Source organism: Xyrauchen texanus, chromosome 17, assembly GCF_025860055.1.
Source record: "Xyrauchen texanus isolate HMW12.3.18 chromosome 17, RBS_HiC_50CHRs, whole genome shotgun sequence".
Classification (NCBI taxonomy): domain Eukaryota; kingdom Metazoa; phylum Chordata; class Actinopteri; order Cypriniformes; family Catostomidae; genus Xyrauchen; species Xyrauchen texanus.
This window is the reverse complement of record NC_068292.1, coordinates 23,049,833-23,071,041: the sequence shown is the minus strand read 5'-3', so window position 1 is coordinate 23,071,041 and position 21,209 is coordinate 23,049,833. Positions and strand designations below refer to the sequence as shown.

At 37.6% G+C, this 21,209-nt stretch overlaps 1 protein-coding gene across 1 annotated transcript in view; it reads left to right on the top strand.

Annotated features, from left to right (window-relative positions):
• The window catches only part of LOC127657814 (cingulin-like), a 45,191-nt gene that overhangs the window by 2,674 nt on the left and 21,308 nt on the right, over positions 1–21,209 (top strand). The window contains exons 2-7 of the mRNA XM_052146734.1: positions 12,306–12,572; positions 13,537–14,152; positions 15,964–16,064; positions 16,831–16,900; positions 20,713–20,837; positions 20,984–21,116. Coding sequence (XP_052002694.1) covers positions 12,307–12,572; positions 13,537–14,152; positions 15,964–16,064; positions 16,831–16,900; positions 20,713–20,837; positions 20,984–21,116 — 1,311 coding nt within the window. The 5' untranslated portion in view covers position 12,306. The remainder of the gene's footprint in view (positions 1–12,305; positions 12,573–13,536; positions 14,153–15,963; positions 16,065–16,830; positions 16,901–20,712; positions 20,838–20,983; positions 21,117–21,209) is intronic.

The window sequence follows — 21,209 nt, the reverse complement described above, 5'->3', positions numbered from 1 at the left end:
TGGGTGTGATGCACATCTGAGCAAAATTAAAGAATTTCAGCTCTATTCACTCTAGAAGTTTTGACTCGCTTTGATGAAAATTTCAGCAGAAAATAAAAGCCATAGTGATTGGACAAAAGTCTCTGGAGTCATACTGCTACAGCTCTTTCCTAATTCTACTAAACATTTCACATCTGAGAGCTAGGGACTCGTGATTCAATTTGAGATCGGAAAATGTAATTTAATGAGAGAACACAAGGTTGCAGTCAGACTACAGGCTGTGGAGATAAAACAAAAAGTTTAAAAGTGTGCATCATTGACCCAGTATACCTGGTAGTAAGATGCATTTTTTGTGACAGGATCATATGTGGTCAGCGCTAAATACAGCTCTAAAACATTTTATGATCAGATTGCAAAAAACATATGAAAGTGGTCAAAAACGCAATTGACGGCATCGCATTTGAGGTGTAAACACTAATCTGTACTGTATGTGAAGCGCCTCCCCTCTCCTGTCATTCAACTGCTGCGCTAAAACAAGAGTTTGTAATTTGTTGGTTATGAGCAGTTTAAAAGGTAATAACCATCCAATCTGAAAAATCTAAAAAGCAGATATACAGTGCATTCAGAAAATAATTGTGTGGGGCCCTGGACATCTGGGGCCCCCTGGCCCGAGTAGGAAAGCTCTGCAAAAATTGCTTGAGGGGTGACATGTTGTTCTGCACGTACAATCGAATATGCTGTTGTCTACAGTCTCAGAGCGGTTCACGAAGCTGCCAGGTTCAGGTCAGTATAGGACTTTGGGTTTATTATAATTTCATATGTATAATTTATGAAAAAAATATACAGGCCTTCCGAACTTGTTTCGCACGCACTCTCACTCACACTGATACGCACAAATGGATGAGGGGCCGCCAGCAATGAGCTGATTCTGATTCTAATTCTAAGCAAACAAGCCATGGTGGCCCCTCTGCACACAAAAGCATAAGAAAAAACAAAACAAAAACAACAACAACAACAACAAACTTTGAAACAGAAACAAAAACACTATGCTTATCGTACCTAAAATACAGCCTGTTGCAACACGATGAACAATACACTGCAGAATATACATTGTACATTGTATATTATTATTGTGTTGTGTAATTATGTGTACATTTGAAATGTAAATTGTGTTGTATAAATATGTTGTTTATTGTAATTGGTACATGTCTCCTCACTGTGATGACTGCTATGTTGCTCAGAACTGCACAAAAGACTTTCACCCACTGTTGCACTTGTGTATATGGTCGTGTGACAATAAAGTGATTTGATTTTGATATATGAATATAAGCTCCAGGTGAAAGTTAATAAGACAGACCTATATTACTATTGTATAATACTAATCCTCAAAGTAAAAATAATAATACTGGATCACATTATAATGCAAAACTGGACAACAATAAATAATTGTTGGGTTTTAATATTAATATATACTGTAACTACTGATTTTCAAAATGTTACTCGGTGAAGTAGTAGGTTTTGCACACACACACACACACACACACACACACACACACACACACACACACACACACACACACACACATAAGTGTTTTGTAAACATATATATATATATATATATTATATTTAACTAGATTTTTATTTCATTTAACATTTTGAATTTACTTGGCTACAAAAGCTGATAGGAATAATTTAAAATGTTGTCATTTTTAAAATATTTTTATAAAATAAATGTTGTCATAATTTAGTCACATTCTGAAGCCCTGCGTTTTAATATGGTTAGATGTTTTAAACTGGGTAAAATGTGTTTAGATGTAGGTGCATAGGGTTTTGTAGAACTTTTTGAACAAGTCATGTTTGAATTGTGCAAAAATAAGAAACTATGTAAACAATTCTGCAGACAAAGGCTTGGTCATCATGTCTAAATCTAGCTGTGATGAATCAGAATAATCTCAGAGTGAAATTGGAAACAGCAGGCTCTCTGGTAACAACAGTTAAATCTCTGGTTTGTATGAGAGCAAGAGGGAGAAAGAGAGTGATAGAGAGTCCAGTGTTCTCTGCATAGCTGCCCTTGTTTTCTGCCCCATTTCACTGTAATAATGGGAAGAGGGTCCTCTTACTCCCATCTTTCTGACTCACAATCAGATAATGCAGTGTAGAGAGGCTAAATGGTTCCTCTGTTTGTTGGCAAGTGACACACACTGACACAGAGGAAATGGATCAGTTTAAACCATGGCTGGATTTTGATGTTGGTTTGATCAAATGACTGTTGATCATTGATTTGAAGACAACAGAACAAATAATCTGGTATTTCTTTCTTGAATGAGAGTGATATTAGATTAGCAGGACACAAGCCTAATGATTTAAATCACCTTTAGAATACCAGATGGCAAACTTGACCAGATAGAGCAGGAGAAGGATAGAACAGGAGTATAGCTTTGTTAATAATTTGTCCATAATTCACAGAAGTTTAAACACTTTCATTCAAATTGCCTATATGAAAGTTTACCATTGTTCTACCATTGTTTAACAGTAGCATTTTTAATTGTACGACCATAACCCATACCTGTCAACACTCCCGTTTTCCCGGGAGTCTCCCGTATTTCATAACCATCTCCCGCCCCCCTCCCGTTTTGTTATTTCTCCCGGGAAACTCCCGTAATTTGTATGGCCCAAACCTTGTTATATTAATAATCACAATAATATATTATTCCAAGGTTGTTCGGTTGCCAGATCTTGTATGAAACGCATCCTACTCATCATACAAATCTCAACCCATTTGTGACCTCAACACGGCAACCAACAACCCAGTTGCGCTGTTGATATCTGCGCAGGTAGTAGACGCGGGAAATTGAATCAAGCATCACTGGTAGATGGGAGGAGAAGACTTAGGTGGTGCTCTGACTAAAAAACTAAAAATACACATGTAAATATAACAAAAGCTGGACAGAAGAATTTAATTTAATTTCTCAGCCATATTGACAATGCCCATGCCCTTTGCAAAGTGTGTCACACTGATTTTAATATCGGACAAGGTGGGAAAAATTACTTTACTCAGCACATTAAATCACAATTTGTATGTATTTAGCCTGCCTCTGCCATCCAGCACCACCCCATTTTGCAGGTTGGCAAGTGTTAATTTCAAAACCTGTTATGAACATGAAAATGGGCCTAAATGTTCTAGACCTTTTTTTCTCTCTCTTGAAATTGAAAAAATAAAAAAGTATAGTAATATTTTTGTTTACTAGAAACATGCTACAATTTGGACACCTTTGGGGTGAACCAGTAGCTGATTGCTCATACAGAAAGAACAAATAATACCTCTGAATGTTCATTACATCAACATAATGTTAAAAATGTAATGCATAAAAATAAAATAAAAGCATAAAAGCTCAAATAAGGATAAAATAATTGAAACAAATATTTTGGTCTAATCTTTATATTATAGTAAAGAATTTCATAAGTCAACTGACTTCACTACACACATTGATAATAATAGTTGTCTAGGCCTCCAGAATATAATTTTCCTTCAGATTGAAGATAGTTGTCTGCTATCTATAAAGAAGCCAGTGCTTCTTTATAGTTCTTTTATGGAGTCCATAGTCTTTTGTTTGGTCTTTTGATTTAAACTGACCTGTCCCAGTGTGAGAACTTTAATTTAATGAATGGCACTTTTAAAATAACATTAATACCAAAACAACAATAATCATGCATGATGAATGAGTCGGTTAGAGGAAATAAACAATGCCAGTGAAGGGTTGCTGCTGATTTCTTTCTCCTCCTGTATAAACTAGCATCCATTTATCTCTCAGCACACAACTCCACACCACATCTTGGAGGTCAACTCTTCTCAGTCTGCTTTCGGTCATTGACTTTAACACGTCAGCCTTCTCAAACAGCTTCCTGATGTCAAAACACATAATGATCTTCTTCAGTGCATCTAAATGGACTTCCTGTTGCTGACGGCACGCTGCATGAGTGTTTGTAGCCTGCTAAGCATTGCTTATTCTTATTCTCTAACGTTCATCATTTTATTTATTTGTCATTTTACCGCATTTTGGGTTTTTCCACTTTTTTGTGTATTTTACCTGTTGCTGCTGCCGCCTAGCTCGAGTCTGTGTTTGTTACGTGCTAGCTTTTTTTAGCATCGCTTCTCTATCTGATTTCAGCATTTAATCCTTAACATCTGACATTTTTCAGCACTTTCCCCTGCATTATTCTCTTATCGTGATTCAACTGCGTGCATTTTCCACGTGCATCCACTTCATATTTTTATCACAATTAAACTGCACTCGTTTTACAGCACGCAACCATTTTTCTCCTCTGTGTTACATGGATTATTGCATCGATCTCAAAGCACCGCTTATCAAGAACAACTATAATAACAAACAATTGTGTGAGGGATTCACATCGATCTCCAACTCGCACCGCTCAGAAACTACTAACAATTGCGGTAAATCATGGCATCCACTCATGTTATTTCTCCCTGCATTGCATATCACATGTTTACTATAGCTTCTTCCATCATCAGTGAGAGATTCACATGTGATAAATGTAAGGAGTTAGTCAGGCTGATGGAGAAAGTTAATGAGTTAGAGATGAAAAAGAAGGCGGGAGATACTGTTTCGGATGCAGGTAGTACAACAAGCAAAACACGCACTCCTTTTGCATTCTAGAGCCCCCCGCAGCAGGGCATTTGGGTGATGTCTCGACGGCATAGTCGCTCAGCAAAGCAACACAACTTTCCCATTCCTTTTAGGGTTTTCAATCGATTCTCCTCACTTTGTGATGCATCCACTGAGAATCATGTTGAAAGAGCCCATGTTATTGCCGATTCTATTGTAAGGAACATGGAAATAGATGTTTTTCTAGTGGCTTTTTCCAGCCACTATTGTTAAATGCATTTCCGGGGCTAGAGCGTTTGATATCAGATCAAATTTACAAGTGCTGGCTAATGCTAAACATAGCTTTTCTAAAATTGTTAGTCATGTTATCACTTATGATGTCCGGCTTTACCAGTCGGAGATCACTAGAGATAATGTTAAAGAGGTGTTTGAACTTGCAATAATTATGTCAGACACTGTAATATGCTCTGACCCCTCCCTGTTTGTTGTGGTGATGAGGTTTATAGTAGATTAGTGTCACTGGATGTCTGAGTGATGTCCAGTGAATAGCATAGGATTTATAGATAATTGGAAGAGTTTTTGGGGTTGACCTGACCTGCTAAAGAGAGACAGACCCCATCCCTCCAGGGAAGGTGCCGCTCTCCTCTCTAGTAATTTGGCTCATAGTCTTATTAATGATAGTATTTGACTCACTGGGGCCCAGGTCAGGAAGCAGACAAACCAGTTAATCTGAACATCTGCTAGCTGCCTTGAGATGTCACACAGGTCTCATAAACTACAACATATAGAGACTGTATCACCTAGAAATCACATAGAGACTGTGTCTGTTCCCTGAACTACCAACCACAAAACTCTCACCAAATCATTTTGAACAAATTTGATTACAGTCAAACTTGGGGGGAAAAAATAAAATATTAACATCATATGAAGGTAGGGATACTAAACATTAGATCTCTTTCTACCAAAGATCTAATTGTAAATACAATTATTACAGATCATAGTTTGGATGCACTCTGTTTGACTGAAACCTGGCTTAAACTGGATGAATATATTAGTTTAAACCTCCCCCAGGTTATTAGTATAAACATGAGCCTCGTCTGAAAGGTCAAGGAGGAGTTGTTGTTATAATTTACAGTGAAGTTTTTGGTGTTTCTCAGAGGACAGGATATAAGTTTTAAGACTTTTGAACTAATAATGCTTAATGTGACACTGTCAGATATAAATAAAAATAAAAAACTGTCATCTTGTTCACTTGCTACAGTATAGATCACCCGGCCATTATTTTGATTTCCTTGGTGAATTTGTGTGACAGGAACAACTCATCGTCATTATCATACACTAGATTTAATTCTTTCATAATGGAGTTGATGTTGATAATATAGAAATTCTTCCGCAGAGCGATGACATCTCAGATCATTACTTCGTCACTTGTATGTTGCGATCAGCTAATGTTGCTCAGTCTACACCATGCTATCGATTAGGTAGAACAATTCATTCGACCACTAAAGATAGCTTCACTAATAATCTTCCAGATCTATCTCATACACTCAATAAGCCCCAAAGTCTTGAAGAACTTGATGAAATAACAGAAAATATAAATACAGTCTTCTCTAGCAATCTTGATAGTGTTGCCCTCCTTCGAATAAAGAAAAATGCCCCACATCATGGTATAGTGATCACACTCATGCTCTCAATAGTGCAGCTTGAAATATGGAGCGTAAGTGGAAGAATACAAAATTAGAGGTATTTCGCATGAATGGAAGGATAGTGTATGTAGCTACAGACAGGCACTAAAATCTGCTAGGTCAACATATTTGAGCAAACTCATAGAAAATAACCACAATAATCCTAGGTGTTTATTTAGTCCTGTGGCGAAATTGGTCAGGATTAAAGTCTCAAGTTGTAACCCGCACAAGAAGAGACAGTCACAATGTAAGTCAAAAACTGCTTTTATTAAATAAAGAGCAGGCGAAGGTACAGTAGGGATATTCCAGAGGGAGAAAGGTCGAGGTAAGCGTAGGGTCAAGAGCCGGGGAATCAAAGTGGAGTAAAGGGGCAAATCCGGGAGAGAGTGGTCAACGAGAGTGGGGAGGTCGAACCCGGGAAACAGGATCAGAGGAACTAGACGGGAATAGGGGGGAGCAAAAGACAGGGGAACAAGGGGAGCTGGCAAGCTAAGAGGAGGACAAGAGGAGTTCAAAACTAGACGAGACTAGCGGGGGGCAAAGACACGGGAAACTAAATACAATAACCAACCGGAGTGAGACGAACGGGTTGTGAAATATATAGGGCCGAGTGCAGGTGTAAACAATGCTAGGTGATGAGACGAGTGCAGGTGAAACTAATGTGCAGGAATGCCGATGACGCGAGTGCAGGTGGTCATAATGTTCTGGGGGATTGGAAACGCGTGAGAAACTCGAGGAAGGGAGATAACCTACGAGCATGTGAGCGAGTAGGAGCAAAGTGGGCGTGAGGGCTCGAGCGAGCAAAAAGAGCGTGGGGGCGGAGCGAGGGAGTGAGGTCGAGGGAGTGAGTGTGTGTGCGACGAAGCGGGGATGGGGCAGAGGAGCGGGGTTCGTGACACAAGTGAACCAGATATTCTGTCACTGCACAATAGTAATGACTTCATGAATTACTTTACTGATAAAATTGAAATAATCAGAAATAAAATTGGAATTATGCAATCATCTGTCACAGTACCTCAGAAAACAGTGTCTCATAATTTTCCTCACGTGCAACTTCAATCCTTTGCTGTCATAGGTCATGAAGAGCTGACAAAACGTATTGAAACATCAGAAGCCAGAACATGCCAAATAAAATACCAACTAAGCTCTTAAAAGAGGTATTCCCAGGAATATCAGAACCTCTTCTTAATATTATTAACTCCTCACTATCCTTAGGACATGTCCAAAGGAACTTTAAAATGGCAGTTATCAAACCGCTTATTAAGAAGCCATAACTGGCTAATTATAGACCGATTTGAAATCTCCCGTTTATTTCGAAAATACTAGAAAAGGTAGTGTCATCCCAACTATGTTCAGAGAATTAGTATATGTGAACAATTTCAGTCAGGATTTAGGCCCCATTACAGTACAGAGACTGCACTTATCAGAGTTACAAATGACTTGCTCTTATCATCTGATCACGGCTGCATTTCACTTGCTGCCTTCGACATGATAGATCACGACATTCTCTTGATTAGGCTAGAGAATTAAGTTGGCATATGTGGACTTGCATTAGCATGGTTTAGGTCCTACTTAGCAGACCGCTACCAGTCTTTTTAAATGAGGAATTGTTAAATATGGAGTGCCACAGGGATCAGTTTAGGGCCTCTGCTTTTCTCCTTGTGTATGCTTCTCCTGGGTGAGATCAGGAACAGTGGAAGTTTCTTTATATTTCTTCAAAACCTGATGAAATTTCACAATTCTCCAAATTAGCAGAGGGTATCAATGAAATCAAAGATTGGATGGCCAGAAATGTCCTTCTATTCAATTCCGACAAAACAGCGGTACTAATTATTGGACCAAAAACCTCTAAAAACAAGCCACTAAAATATAATTTGACTCGATGAATATACTGTTACATCGTCTTCAACAGCAAATAACTTTGGTGTTATATTACCAATGTTTGTAGAACAGCATTCTTCCACCTAAGAAATATTGCTTAATTATGACACATGCTCTCTGTTACTGAAGCCAAAAAATGAATTAATGCATTCATGACCTCAAGACTAGATTATTGTAATGCATAACGGGAGGATGTCCAGTAAGATCAATAAGTAAACTTCAGTTGGTTCAAAATGCAGCTGCCTGAGTGCTGACTAGAACCAAGAAATATGATCATATTTTATCATCGTTACATTGGCTACCTGTTAAATTTCATATTAATTTTAAAATTCTGTTAACTATGTACAAAGCTTTGAATAGTCTAGCTCCACAGTTCTTTCTACCACACTGTATTCAATCACATTCATTATGATCGAAAAATTTTGGCCTGTTAATAGTCACTAAATTATTAAAATACACAAAATGAGGTAGATGCTTTTCATATTTGGCTCCTAAACTATGGCATAGTCTCCCTAACACAGTTTGGGACACAGACACACTCACTGAGTTTAAGTCTAGACTAAAGACTAATCTATTTAGCCAGGCATACACCTAATTTATCCTTCAACTCACAATTAGGCTGCTTTAGTTAGGTCTGCCGGAACCCGAAACCAGAAACATTGATCATGATCTATAACTCTGCAATAAATAGAATGGCATCTATGCTAATATTATTCTATTTGTATCCCTGTTACAACCACGAGACTCCAATCCAGAGGTACCAGAACTGGCTGGATCCAGCTCCATTCCTTTTTTTGTGTTGGACTCCGCTGGTACATGTCTCTGAGTGATGATGACTAAATGCAGCCGGTGCAGCCAAACATCACTTCAGTCTATTACGATGGGCTTCAGAGGATGAACTGATGCCAACTCCAACCATAAGACATGGGGTACATTATTTGCCATTGCCTGAACCTTGGATTTAGGGTAGACCTCACTGAAATTACCGGCCGGTTGAACTGCGATGCACCTCACTGATCTCTGCCTGTATCACCTCAGTCTAATGATGGACAACAGTCTTATAATGGAATACAAAGACTATCAATTAATTGCCAACAAAATCCTTCATCAGCCAACTAACAGAGGAAAATGCATCTATGTGAACTTCTGCAGTTAATCCTGGATGGTTATCTAGTTCTTACAAAATCTTTGTTTAAATACTGACCCTTAACACTTAGTTTAATCATTTTAAACCATGACTTGGACTATACATATGCAATATTGGCATTATATTCATACTGTTAACCAGAGGGGAACTGGCCTCCACAATGAGCCTGGTTTCTCCCAAGGTTATTTTTCTCCATTAACCAACATCGAGTTTTTCAGTCACCTTTGGCTTGCTCGCTGGGTTTCTAAATACAACTATTATTTAATTACTTATTTTTAAACACAAATCACAATCGTATTTTATCAAACTACACAATGATGACTCTTAAGACATTAGATATTACAGTATAATTTTATGTTAATGCATTATTTTCTGTATAGCTTCTTTGAAACAGTGTGTGTTGTGAAAGGTGCAATACAAATGAAAATTACTTGACTTGTCTAAACTGTAGTTGTAGTCATGAAGGTTCCTTTATTTGTCACACAGTAAATACATTCTTTACCACTCACTTTATTTATTGCAGACTGTTTTAAATGGACCTTTGGTCACTTGCAAGGAATGCAAGGAAAATACTGTAGTTTTATTGTGAATCTGAGTTGCACAATCATGATTTCCCCATGGACTAATCTAGTAATATGAGATTTGCCTGATTTATAAGGTTATTTTATTACGCTGGATTTGTGATACCTCAGTGTCTCTCTCATGCACACCGAAGAGGGATGGTCTTTACAAAGAAGCTGTACTGATTATACTGCAACATGTGTTTATGTGTTCACTGAGTGTATTTATTGTGTTGCTATGCTGTAGTTGCTTGTTACTGAAGAGGACTCTTGAGTGTGGAATGAAAGAAAATACTTTGAGATAGAAAAAGAAAGCAGTAAAGGTGTGTCTCTTATTATTTTGTAGAGTAAACAAGAAGGATTATTGTTCCTTTAATCAAAGGTTGCAGTAACCAAAAAAATAATTTTATCAAAATTAAAAGACATACAATTTTAAAGTGACAAATAATTAATGTTTTTATGATGTTGTTCACCGCGTGGAGTGTAGTCCAGGTGTCTGAGAATGCTCTTTGTTCCTTTTCCACACCCTTCACACTGTCATCTACTCCTTATTGAGACATTTTCATTCCATCATACAAGTCACACCTTGATTTTTCTTCTCAATTACATCATTGTGATAGTGGAGGTTCCTCAACAAAATTAACAGGTTATACTGTAAGAACGAGAGAAACTACTTTGTGAGAAAGAGTGCCCAAGACAGTATGCGTATTGAATAGAGATGGACATTTTTTTTAAATGGTGACGCAACCTTTATGACAAAAAAAATATATTTTACAACATGTCTTTCTCATTCATTACCTTCATTTAAATAATAGAATATTCGTTTTTTATGAGCTTAAATATTCGAATACCAAATTATTGATGAATGCCCTTCCTTAATTTTGTCTTTACTACACTCGCAGAAGTATAACCAAGTGAAAAAAATAAACTTGTATACAAAAACAGCAAGTCTAAATATTTTATATGTTGCTTCTCAAGTAAATGTATCTTGTTTTAAGGATTTTTAGACAATTTTAAATGGAAAACAAGACAAAACACTTAACAATAGGATTTTTTGCAGTGAATTTCTTTACTAAATTAAACTTAATAAAAAGTATTATTTTTCCCATTAAATTAGTGAATGTCATTTAGAGGTATTTTTAAAAGTTAGCTCAGCGAGTATTGATGCTGACTACCATCCCTGGAGTCCTGAGTTTGAATCCAGGTTGTGCTGAGTGACTCCAGCCAGGTCCCTAAGCAACCAAATTGATCCCGGTTGCTATGGAGGGTAGAGTCACATGTGGTAACCTTCTTGTGGTCACGATTATGTGGTTCTCGCTCTCAATGTGGCACGTGGTATGTTGTGCGTGGATCATGGAGAGTAGCATGAGCCTTCACATGCTGTGAGTCTCTGCGGTGTCATGCACAGCAAGCCGTGTGATAAGATGCGCAGATTGACTGTCTCAGAAGCAGTATCTGAGACTTGTCCTCCACCGCCCAGATTGAGGTGAGTAACCATGCCACCACAAGGACCTAGTAAGAAGTGTGAATTGGGCATTCCAAAATTGGAGAGAAAAGGGGATGAAAAAAAAATGTTTTTGTTAGTAAGCACGTTTATTTAAACCTTTTAATTCTGGGCACAAGCTAAATAATAGGTTAAGAGCTAAGATGCCGAATTGTCGAATTATTATTAAAATAATCGTTAGTTGCAGCCCTAAAGGACATTCATGGATGTGTAATATTTTTGTGAGCTTGCAAAGTCTAGCAGTGTAAGGTTAGTTAATGTTACCCATAATGCTATCCAGCTACCTACCAACGAAATGTTATATAATATTTGATGTTGTAGCTTTAGAGCATGAAAGACAGGTGTTTTTTGATAAGAAAAAGACACGCAAACCCATAGTGACTCGATTGCATCATACACTTATGCTTTATGAAATCAACAGTTCATTAATTCCTTCAGACCCTCCCTGAAAAGCCTATGGTGAAAATAAATGGGAAAATTTTTAAAAATATGCTTTTGAGCTTTTTTCATCTGTCTGCTTAATGTGCTCATTTACATTCTTATCATTGAATTTAGGCTAAATAAGCAGTTTGCTTTGGCAGAACTGTGATGTATTCTATCCCCTGATTTCAGTCCAATTGAATGCTGTGCTGCTGTCTTACAATGTCAGAATGCTCTACTGGTCAGCACAGGTTTTGTTTGTAAGACTGCAGAAAGGAGTATTGTGGCATGTAAGGTCTTCATTAGTGTGTAATTATTATGGTCAGTGGTGGGGGATTAGTGGGGAGTAATTTATCTGTTTGAGTCTGAGGTGACTGTCCAGTCACACTGAACACACAATATGTCACATGGCATTACAATCTGTTTTTTCTCCTAATGCTTATCTCTCTGTTTCTGTTGCTTCCTACTTTTCTACTCTTTCTCCTCATCTCCTCTTGTCTCCAGTATGTCTGCTCCTGTATCAGGTACTAAAACCCCAGTGGACTGTGGTGTTCAGATTCGCTTTATAAATGACCTGCATGACACCAGTGGGGGAGTGAGTGGGCAGTCTCGGAAAGGTGGTTCCAAAAAGACCTCTTCTCACTATGGAGTGGCAGTGAGGGTGCAGGGCATCGGGGGACAGCCATACGTTTTCCTGAAGGAGGGAGAGAAGGGTGACTCATATGGAGTACAGCTGAGAACACAACCACCTGCTTATAACAGCCTGCCGAGGTAATTTATGCGATTTCTCTCAAACACTTGTTTTGCAACACTATAGATTTATGTCAGAAATAACAAAATTACAGGCCGCTCAAAATAAACAGCAATTTTTATAGCACCAAAGAGAATGGTGTTTACAGTTTGCAAAGACATCAACCTACAAATGGCCTATTTACTTATAGATGTCTGTGTAATAAGCTATGATATGAAACAGTGATCATGTTTACATGCACTTAAGAAAATTGTTTATTCTAGGGTTTTAGAAAAAAGTGGTGTTCTGAAATGCCATGTAAACAAGAGCTCTGATTTCCTTACGCCGTTTGAGTGATTAAGAGAAAGTGGTTTAATACACCTATATTTCTCAGGGAGAACACAGCTTAATGTGGTCATGTAAACATACACCGTTCTGATGAGTGTTTGAACAGTGTGTGTGGAACAGACCGGACAACAAATATCATAGGATGGAGTCCAACATGTCAACACAGCAGAAAGAATTAAACATTTCTGGGAGTACAGAGGGGAAATCACATACACTATAAACCATACCCATTTATACACATGAATGTAAAATATCAACTGTCCCTAACGTCCACATATTTGCACTCGTACATTGTGGGAATCCCAGAGTTATGTAAGAGGGAACCCTCACTACTGCGTTATAATTCAGCCGCAGGTCGCGATAGTAAGTTACACAGTGTTTGTACACGGCAACAACTCTGAAATATCTGGAAATAAAGTGAATCAATAGAGAGTAAAATAGTGAAGTCTTCACTATATAGAAAATTACATAGCTGTGGAGGAATCTGCTAACTGACCGAGCCGCATGTATACGGGAGTAAAGTGTACTTTACTTACTTTCGCAATAAGCAGCTTTCTGGTGTCCATAGTCAATGTTTTATCATCAAAAAAAGCTTCAGCTTTAAATCTATATATTAAATCTACATACCTACTATATTTTTCTGTTTGTCTGTGTTAGGAGGAGAGAGGATGGGGTAATCCAGGGGCCGTATTTCTCGTCTGGAGACAACAGCCCCCTTCGTAGGGCTCAGTCTCATGGCTCCCTTTTGGAGAGAGACAGCAGCAGCGATGACTTCACAGACCAACTCGGACGTCCACTTGGAGATGGACGCTCTGGTAGCTACGCCAACCTGGATGGAGGTGTTAGAGTTGGAACGGAGCGACCGAGAGGAAGGATGGAGAGAAGTCAGTTGGGTGGTTCTTACCAGGCAGGTCTGAATGGATCTCTTGGAAGAGGGAGAGGTGGAGGGAGTCTATACACCTCATCGGAATCTGTCGATATATCTCCACAAGGCGAGCACACGCACAGCCAATCATCTCCCAGCTCTAGACGTCACACTCCTGTCCACAGTCTCGTTGACAGATTTGATGGGAGCTCTGCTGTACAGGCGGTGAACAAAGGGGTCTCCACAAGGGGGCGCTACCCTGGCCTAAATGCAGAAGAAAGACCTGCCTCAGTCTCACCTCTTTCTTCCTCACCTGCCTCTGCCTACAGCAGCCTGGGGCGGGACTCAGCTTCTGTTGCCAAGAATACAGCTGTCACTTCATTTGCACCCTCATCAGTTGAGTCACATGTGAGTGATGAGTTAAATTACAAATGTTTGTATTGAGGTTTGTGGTGTTATCTAACCTTTTGACCTCCATTTCTCCTGATTCTTACTTCAAATCAGAATATTCACAGGATAATTAATGAGAAGCCATCTGATTCTTTTTAATCACTTAGCATTGCCATTATCATCAATGTATGTTCATATAGACTATTGCAAGGATGTAAACAATAACAAAAGAATTAGAACGTAACTGATCCTGATGCATTTCCAATATCATCACCGCCTCCTTGAAATAAGGCTCTAAGTTAACTTATTTTCTCAAAAAACATCAAATGTTTACTTGAAGTGACTTATCCAGACGTGTTATTGATACAGAGGGTCTACACAAGAGAGGCGATGAAAGTGTCTTGTAGTTTAGATGCTTATAATTATTCCCTCACTGTAAAAATTTATATTGGATCGTTCTATTATAATCAGTGAAGCTGTCTGCGTGACTTGTGGACAAGGTAAGGATTTATTTTTTTATTATAAAAATACTTATCTTGCCTCTTTCTCCTGCACAAGCTTCTATACTGTTCCAGCTACTCTGAGAACTTAGCAGTTCAATACTGCAGATATTTTTTACTTTTGTGTGAAAATTGCTTTATGTTCCTCATTTGTAAGTTGCCTTGGATAAAACCATCTGCTATATAACTAAATGTAAATGTAAATGACTTGTGCAGCTTCGTTTATTATAATGGATCGATCTATTGTCATTTTTAGAGCTCTACCTCTCAGACTTACAATTAGTTGGCATACATTTTTTCCATCTACCAGAGATAAGAAGCATGCTACATTTTTTAATACTGCACATATTCAGCCGTCTTGCTTTACTGCAGCAGTTCGTGCATCCATATGCGGTTGCTTTTTCAGATATTTAAACACATTAGTTCCAGACACCCTGGGAGCATCCAGCCACCGCACAACATGGTCCACATTTTAATACATATTATGACAATCGTGTTAACTTTCGTAAGGTTAATCTTGTTAAAGTCACTATGAATGAAGCACCTCCCACTGTTGTTTTGAATGAGTTTGAAAACTAGCAGAAAATGTTATAGGGACGAAAGTGATGAAATTTGACGATAAGTCCTTGAATTGGTCTTTAAATGTATTTTCCTTGGGGACTTTCTCTGCTTCCAGCTAGTTCTGCATTTTCTCAAAAGTGTCCTTGATTTTACCTGATAGCCAGCGTGAGGTAGCATCCTAAATGAAACTGAATGCTGTACAAAGGCAGAAATTCCATGGTACACAAATTGCGCTCCTGGTGAAGTTTACAGGAGACTAAACTCACAATTGATTGCAATGGAGCTTGGCATTAGCATGTTGCTAAACTAATTAAACAACACTCTAAGAACCATAAAACTACATGATACACATACATACAAAATATTAATTTAGAAGTCAATATATTTTTCGTTTTATTTCCATAAATAATTATGCTACCAACTTTTGGAAAAGCCTTTGTGTGCCACAATGCTTTAATGATGTCTAGCTCACCGGGTTTTGGAAAAAACTACTACTCTATGTACATTAGGTGGAATTGGAGATGGTTACAGTAAGGCAAATCATCAACCCAATTCCCTGTTCTCTCCTGCATTGAATTTCATTTGGCTTGGTTTATCTGGTTGTGTCAGCTGACAGAGTGTGTACTTATGTTACTATTCAGAGGGAACAATTGTACAGTAAATCATTCCTCCACATTAAGGAATGTTAGTTGTGTGTTTAACACTCATTCTGTGAGGGCTGTGCTTGAAGTTGAATGAAATTTTCCTGTTATCATCTTCTGCTTTTAGGTAACCCCTGACCTTTTGATGGACCAGGGCCAAAGTTCAGGGTCCGAGTTCTCAGCAGAGGATCAAATGCAGCAGATAATCTATGATGTTTTACGACAGGGGTAAACCAATATAACAGATGATGCATCTCCACATTAAGAATTATTTTCTATATCATAGCTAATGCAGAATGATATAGTTCAGCTTTAAGATAACTCATGGGTGGTGCTTATCTCACTCTCCCTATTAATAAATGTCAAAATGCTTATTCTTCATTTTTTTTTTTTTTTTTAAGAAATAAGCTGCAGCCAATATCTAGAGATCAAGGTGGTAGATGGCCAAATATGTGTACACACACACAATTTAATAATCAGTAATGAGGCATGCACAAAATCCCACTAATTAACAGTTTTTTACTCATAAATGAATATGACTTTCTTTCCTCTGTGAAACACAAAAGAAGATGTTAGGAAGTATTTTAGTCTGAGTCACCATTCGGTTTCATTGCACACCACCATACAATGAAAGTGGATGGATGCTGAGGCTGTCAGTCTGCCTGACATCTCTTTGCTTGTTCCACAGTAGAGAGGAAGTCATACAGGTTTGGTACAACATAGGGGTATGTAAAACATAGCAGAATTTTCATTTTTGAGTGAACTATCCCTTTAACTCACAGTTCACAAAACATTTTGATAATCGATAAATGTGCATTATTCTTTGATAAGCTGTCATCTAGGGAGAAGTAAGACTTTTGTTTATCAGTCAATTGGGCTCGATTAATGGCCGATATATCGATCTAAACATGACTTTTGATTTTACACAATTAAGCACAAGTCATTAAAGAGGCTAAACATTATAATAATTACTATTCTTTTTCTCATCCATAAGGAGTACAGAGGGAGATGCAGCCATTAAGCGCAGAGTTCGAATTATTTGTGACAAGATTCAAGGACTTAAGGTACAGTGAATGGTAGTGAACATCACACTTTGAAACTTTGAAAAGGCATTGGTATTTGTTCTCTCTGAATTTCCTGGCCCTGAATTGGCATATAACCATGGAACTAAGCTCGTAATTTACTTCACATCATGTTACCGTACTTTTAAACCAGATGACTGACATCTACAGTATTTTTGGTTATCCTACTTCCACAAATAGTAAAACTATTTTACTACCCAGTTTTGTACCAAAATACCTTATCATCAGGTTGAACCTCAACTCAATAAACATTTTCAGGTGAACTGAATCATAGTCATTGACACAAACAAAAGACAATGGAAGCAACCAGAGAGGCATTGCAATGGCTTGAGTCTGTCTGTACTGAAACCACAGAAGCAGCATGTCAGAATATTCCCTTACATGGACCAATCAGCTGTGAGCTTGATGGGAGTTTTGTGTGAACAGGGTGCAAGGAATATTTTATATAATCTTGGGCAATTCAGGTGTTCTAAACCCAGCTGTGAATTAATCTGTCATTTTAAAATGCTATCATAAACAAATTGTAAGAGTAAAGTGATAGATATACTCTAGTGATAAAAAAGGTAGACTTAGTTGGCACAATTTTTGGGTGTCACTGAAATGACCATCACTTTAATGGTTTTTTTAGGTGTTGGCATCTATTGCTGTGCTATAATGAATTGGCAGCATATCCAATCTCACTTAGAACAGTTGAGACCAATTTAGAGTGAGTGGAGGATAGAATGTATGTTTTCCTCCACCATCAGCTATCATACATAAACATGGTCGTTGAATTCTAATATTTAATAAACAAATTATCCAGAGCATAGATGCGCCTGTTATATGAAACAATCTACCCATCTTATCCAACAGACACTGGTCACCCATTTTCCAATCTCTTCTTGCAAATACCCAAGCATCCTAAAATAAATCTGGGCCTCTGGTAAACTTATATTTAAACACTGTCATTAAACTATATGTTGGCAAAATCTTGAGGTGCAAGATTTTTTCGATCAGTTGCAAACAGTGGGCCATTTAGATTTAGTACAACTACCAGAGATAGAGACAGGAGATATATAGTATGCCTGATGGATGGGTCTGCAATCTGCTGCCAGGAACAATCTATAACTTCCGAACACCCTGGCTCAAGATAATCTTAAGTATTTGAAAACTGGCACAGCAGGACAAATACAACTTTTAAGTTTTACACTTATTGCTGTTAAAAGACTTTGATAGCAAATTATTTTTTACAGCGCTTTCAAGGCAGCTCTGTGTTGAGATTCATAGGCCTTTGGGATGGGGGAGGCGATGCACAGACTACTAATTTAATGTCTTTAATTGGCGCAACATGGCGTAATTGTTACGATCATACGACCCAATATAACTATAGTTTACACTTTTTCCCCATATTAAAAATCTATTTAAATAAATAAACTGCAGATAAACGTTGTATATAATCATACACATACACTTAGTTTACTCATTAGTTGAAAGATAACTAATATTAGCATTATATTCATTAATTTTCTCTTCTAGCATAATTTCATATACAGCTGCTTTGAAACAACGGCTGTTGTAAAGACTCATAAGATTGAAGTTATGCCTAGTATACTACCTCCATTACTAAGAAACAACATAAAGCAATACACTTTTATATCAATTACAATTACAGCCTTAAAGCAAATTACAAAGACAAATTAGAGTCCCCACAAATGCAAGGATGGAGTGGAGAGAAATAATATCAAGGAGGAAAATAAGGATGGTGTGAAAATAAATATATTAGATGGAGAGATCATTACCATATAAGATTAAGATCCTAAAATTTGACACAGATGGGAACTGCTTAAAGAAGTAATTATATAATATTAAATGATGACAATTCTTTCTGTTTGACAGAAATGTAATAAGCAATAATACTACCCAACAAAAGCAAAATGCAAAATTGAGTTCTGACTGAAACAGGTCTCTTATGATTTGTCCGGTGACAGACGAGATTGTCTCATAATCTGAAATTCAGAGAAAGCATTGTGTGAAAATGCTGTAACAACAAAATCATTCAAGCCATTTTTCTCATTTCTATGTTAGTTAAAAGTATGGCCTTTTTAGGGTAGCAAAGTGTATTGATATTTTTTTACCAGTGAAACTATGTGTAAAGTAATTTAGGAAACACAGGAATTTGGATGGATGGATGGATGGATGGATGGGATGGAATGCCATGTAAGCACCAAAGGTTATTAGTTTAAAAAACCAATGACAAACAATAAACAAAAAACTATCACAGCACATTAAAAAGATGTATAAGAGATGTAAAACGCATGGAGACAGAATCTCTCATCGACACCGAATTAACAACAGGGAAAACAGAAGCACATTAAAAAATAAAATATATGTATTTAATGTATTTAAGGTACAGAGTGTTATTTGTGCTTCATGCAGCAGAAAGTCCCTTAGTGTTATGGATGTTAACGCTTTATTAAAGAAAGGTACAAACAAACATTTTAAACCAGCCAAAGGTCAAACGGATATTTGGCAATGTTAGAGTGATCGCAAAACCTGTTTTTTTTTTTCACTCTACCTGTTATTCACTCTACCTGTTACCAGACTCTCTGGTTTGCAGCAGCCGCTTCCTGAGTGTGTCATTGCTTTCAGTCAATGACAAAAAAAGAAAAACACTACACATGTCTGCTGCTGTTTTGTGATTGGTTGGGCAGTCTACTGCCCACTCAATGTTTGCAACACACAGCCTGCCCCCATATTGCTTTTAAACAATGCACAAATGGCAAAAAAAAATAAAAAAATAAATAAATATATATATATATATATATATATATATATATATATATATATATATATATATATATTTATTTTATTTTTTTTTTATTTTTTATTTTTTTTTTATTTAAAACCATGTTTCCCAAATGTTTCATTGGGTGGGCAAGACCCTCGTTTGTGTTGGCTCAGCCCGCCCGTGCATACATCCGGCCCTGACTGTGTAGAGACTCGATTCAGACTTAGTTTTGTAAAATATTTCAGCTTTACAGTAGGTGTGCTGTCTATTTTAGCCTTTTCTAAACTTTACAAATTTGAAATAAATTAAGGTACTGTAAGCGATTTCAGCTAATTTGCTGGCTTTTTGCCACAAACCCCCTCTCCAAAAACCTACCCTCCAAATCATGACAGCAAACCGGAATATGTAAAAATATTCACATGCAGAGAGCTTTTCTGATCTGCTAAAAAATTGCAGACAAGCCCTCGTTTTTATGTTAACAGAGCTCTAGTGCTGTCACAGAGTCTAGTGCGATTTCTCAGGACATCTGTGTTAAATTTAACGTTTGTAAATTTCCCTTTAATTTACTGTGAATCAGTGTTTGCCTTACAAAATGAGATTTCCTTGTTTACTCTGAAAGAAAAGGGCAGTACTGATTTTTTTTATTTCTCTTTTCATGAACAATTACTTGAAATTGTGATCCTTAAGCAGGATTAAATCCCTCAAGCCTATTATGTCTTAATAAGGGCAGAAAACCACTGATGACCACTCTTCCGTAGACTTGGATTATAGTGTTTTGGAGTAATTGAAGCATAATCTGTTAATGCCTTGGTTACATTAAAAGCTGCTTGGCACACATTGCGTTCATGGTTGTTTTTTTTTAGCCACTGATAGACTATGCAAGAAGTAGGCAAACCAATGAAACACTTGGTGTCAATTTACTATTATGATTGGGGTTTAGGCGTTTTCAAACCAGCAGAAGTTTGATTCTGATTGCCTGGATTTCATCATGGCTGTTCATAGGATTTAATTGACCTTTTTCCACTAGGGACCTCAGGTGAGAAGACCTGATGACTCTTTGAAAGAGGAGCTTGAGAAATCTCTGGATGAAAATGTACAGCTGCAGGAACAGCTGGGAAGGAAAAACACAAAGCTTAACCAAATTCATTCAGAGTAAGATAAACACAACTAATGATTTCCTCACTGCAATGTGCTTACCAACACGGACATTTAAACACCTGCAGTTAACTTACACTGGGAATGAAAAGCTATAGTTTGCACATGCTCTTTGTGTGTTTATGTGCTGATCTCTCTCTCAGGCTAACTCAGTTACGAATGGAAAGAGAGAACGCTGAGTCTCATGTGAGAGACCTGGAGTATCAGCTGGCAGGACTACAGGATGAGCTGAGGAGAGATACAGACAACAGGGCTCAGGCCGACTCCATGTACACGGTGAGACCGAACGCGTTGCATGTGATTGTCTCTGTCAGATGTTGCATGCAGTCATCAATTGAAACATTTGTAATTTGCAGTTTCAACAGGTTG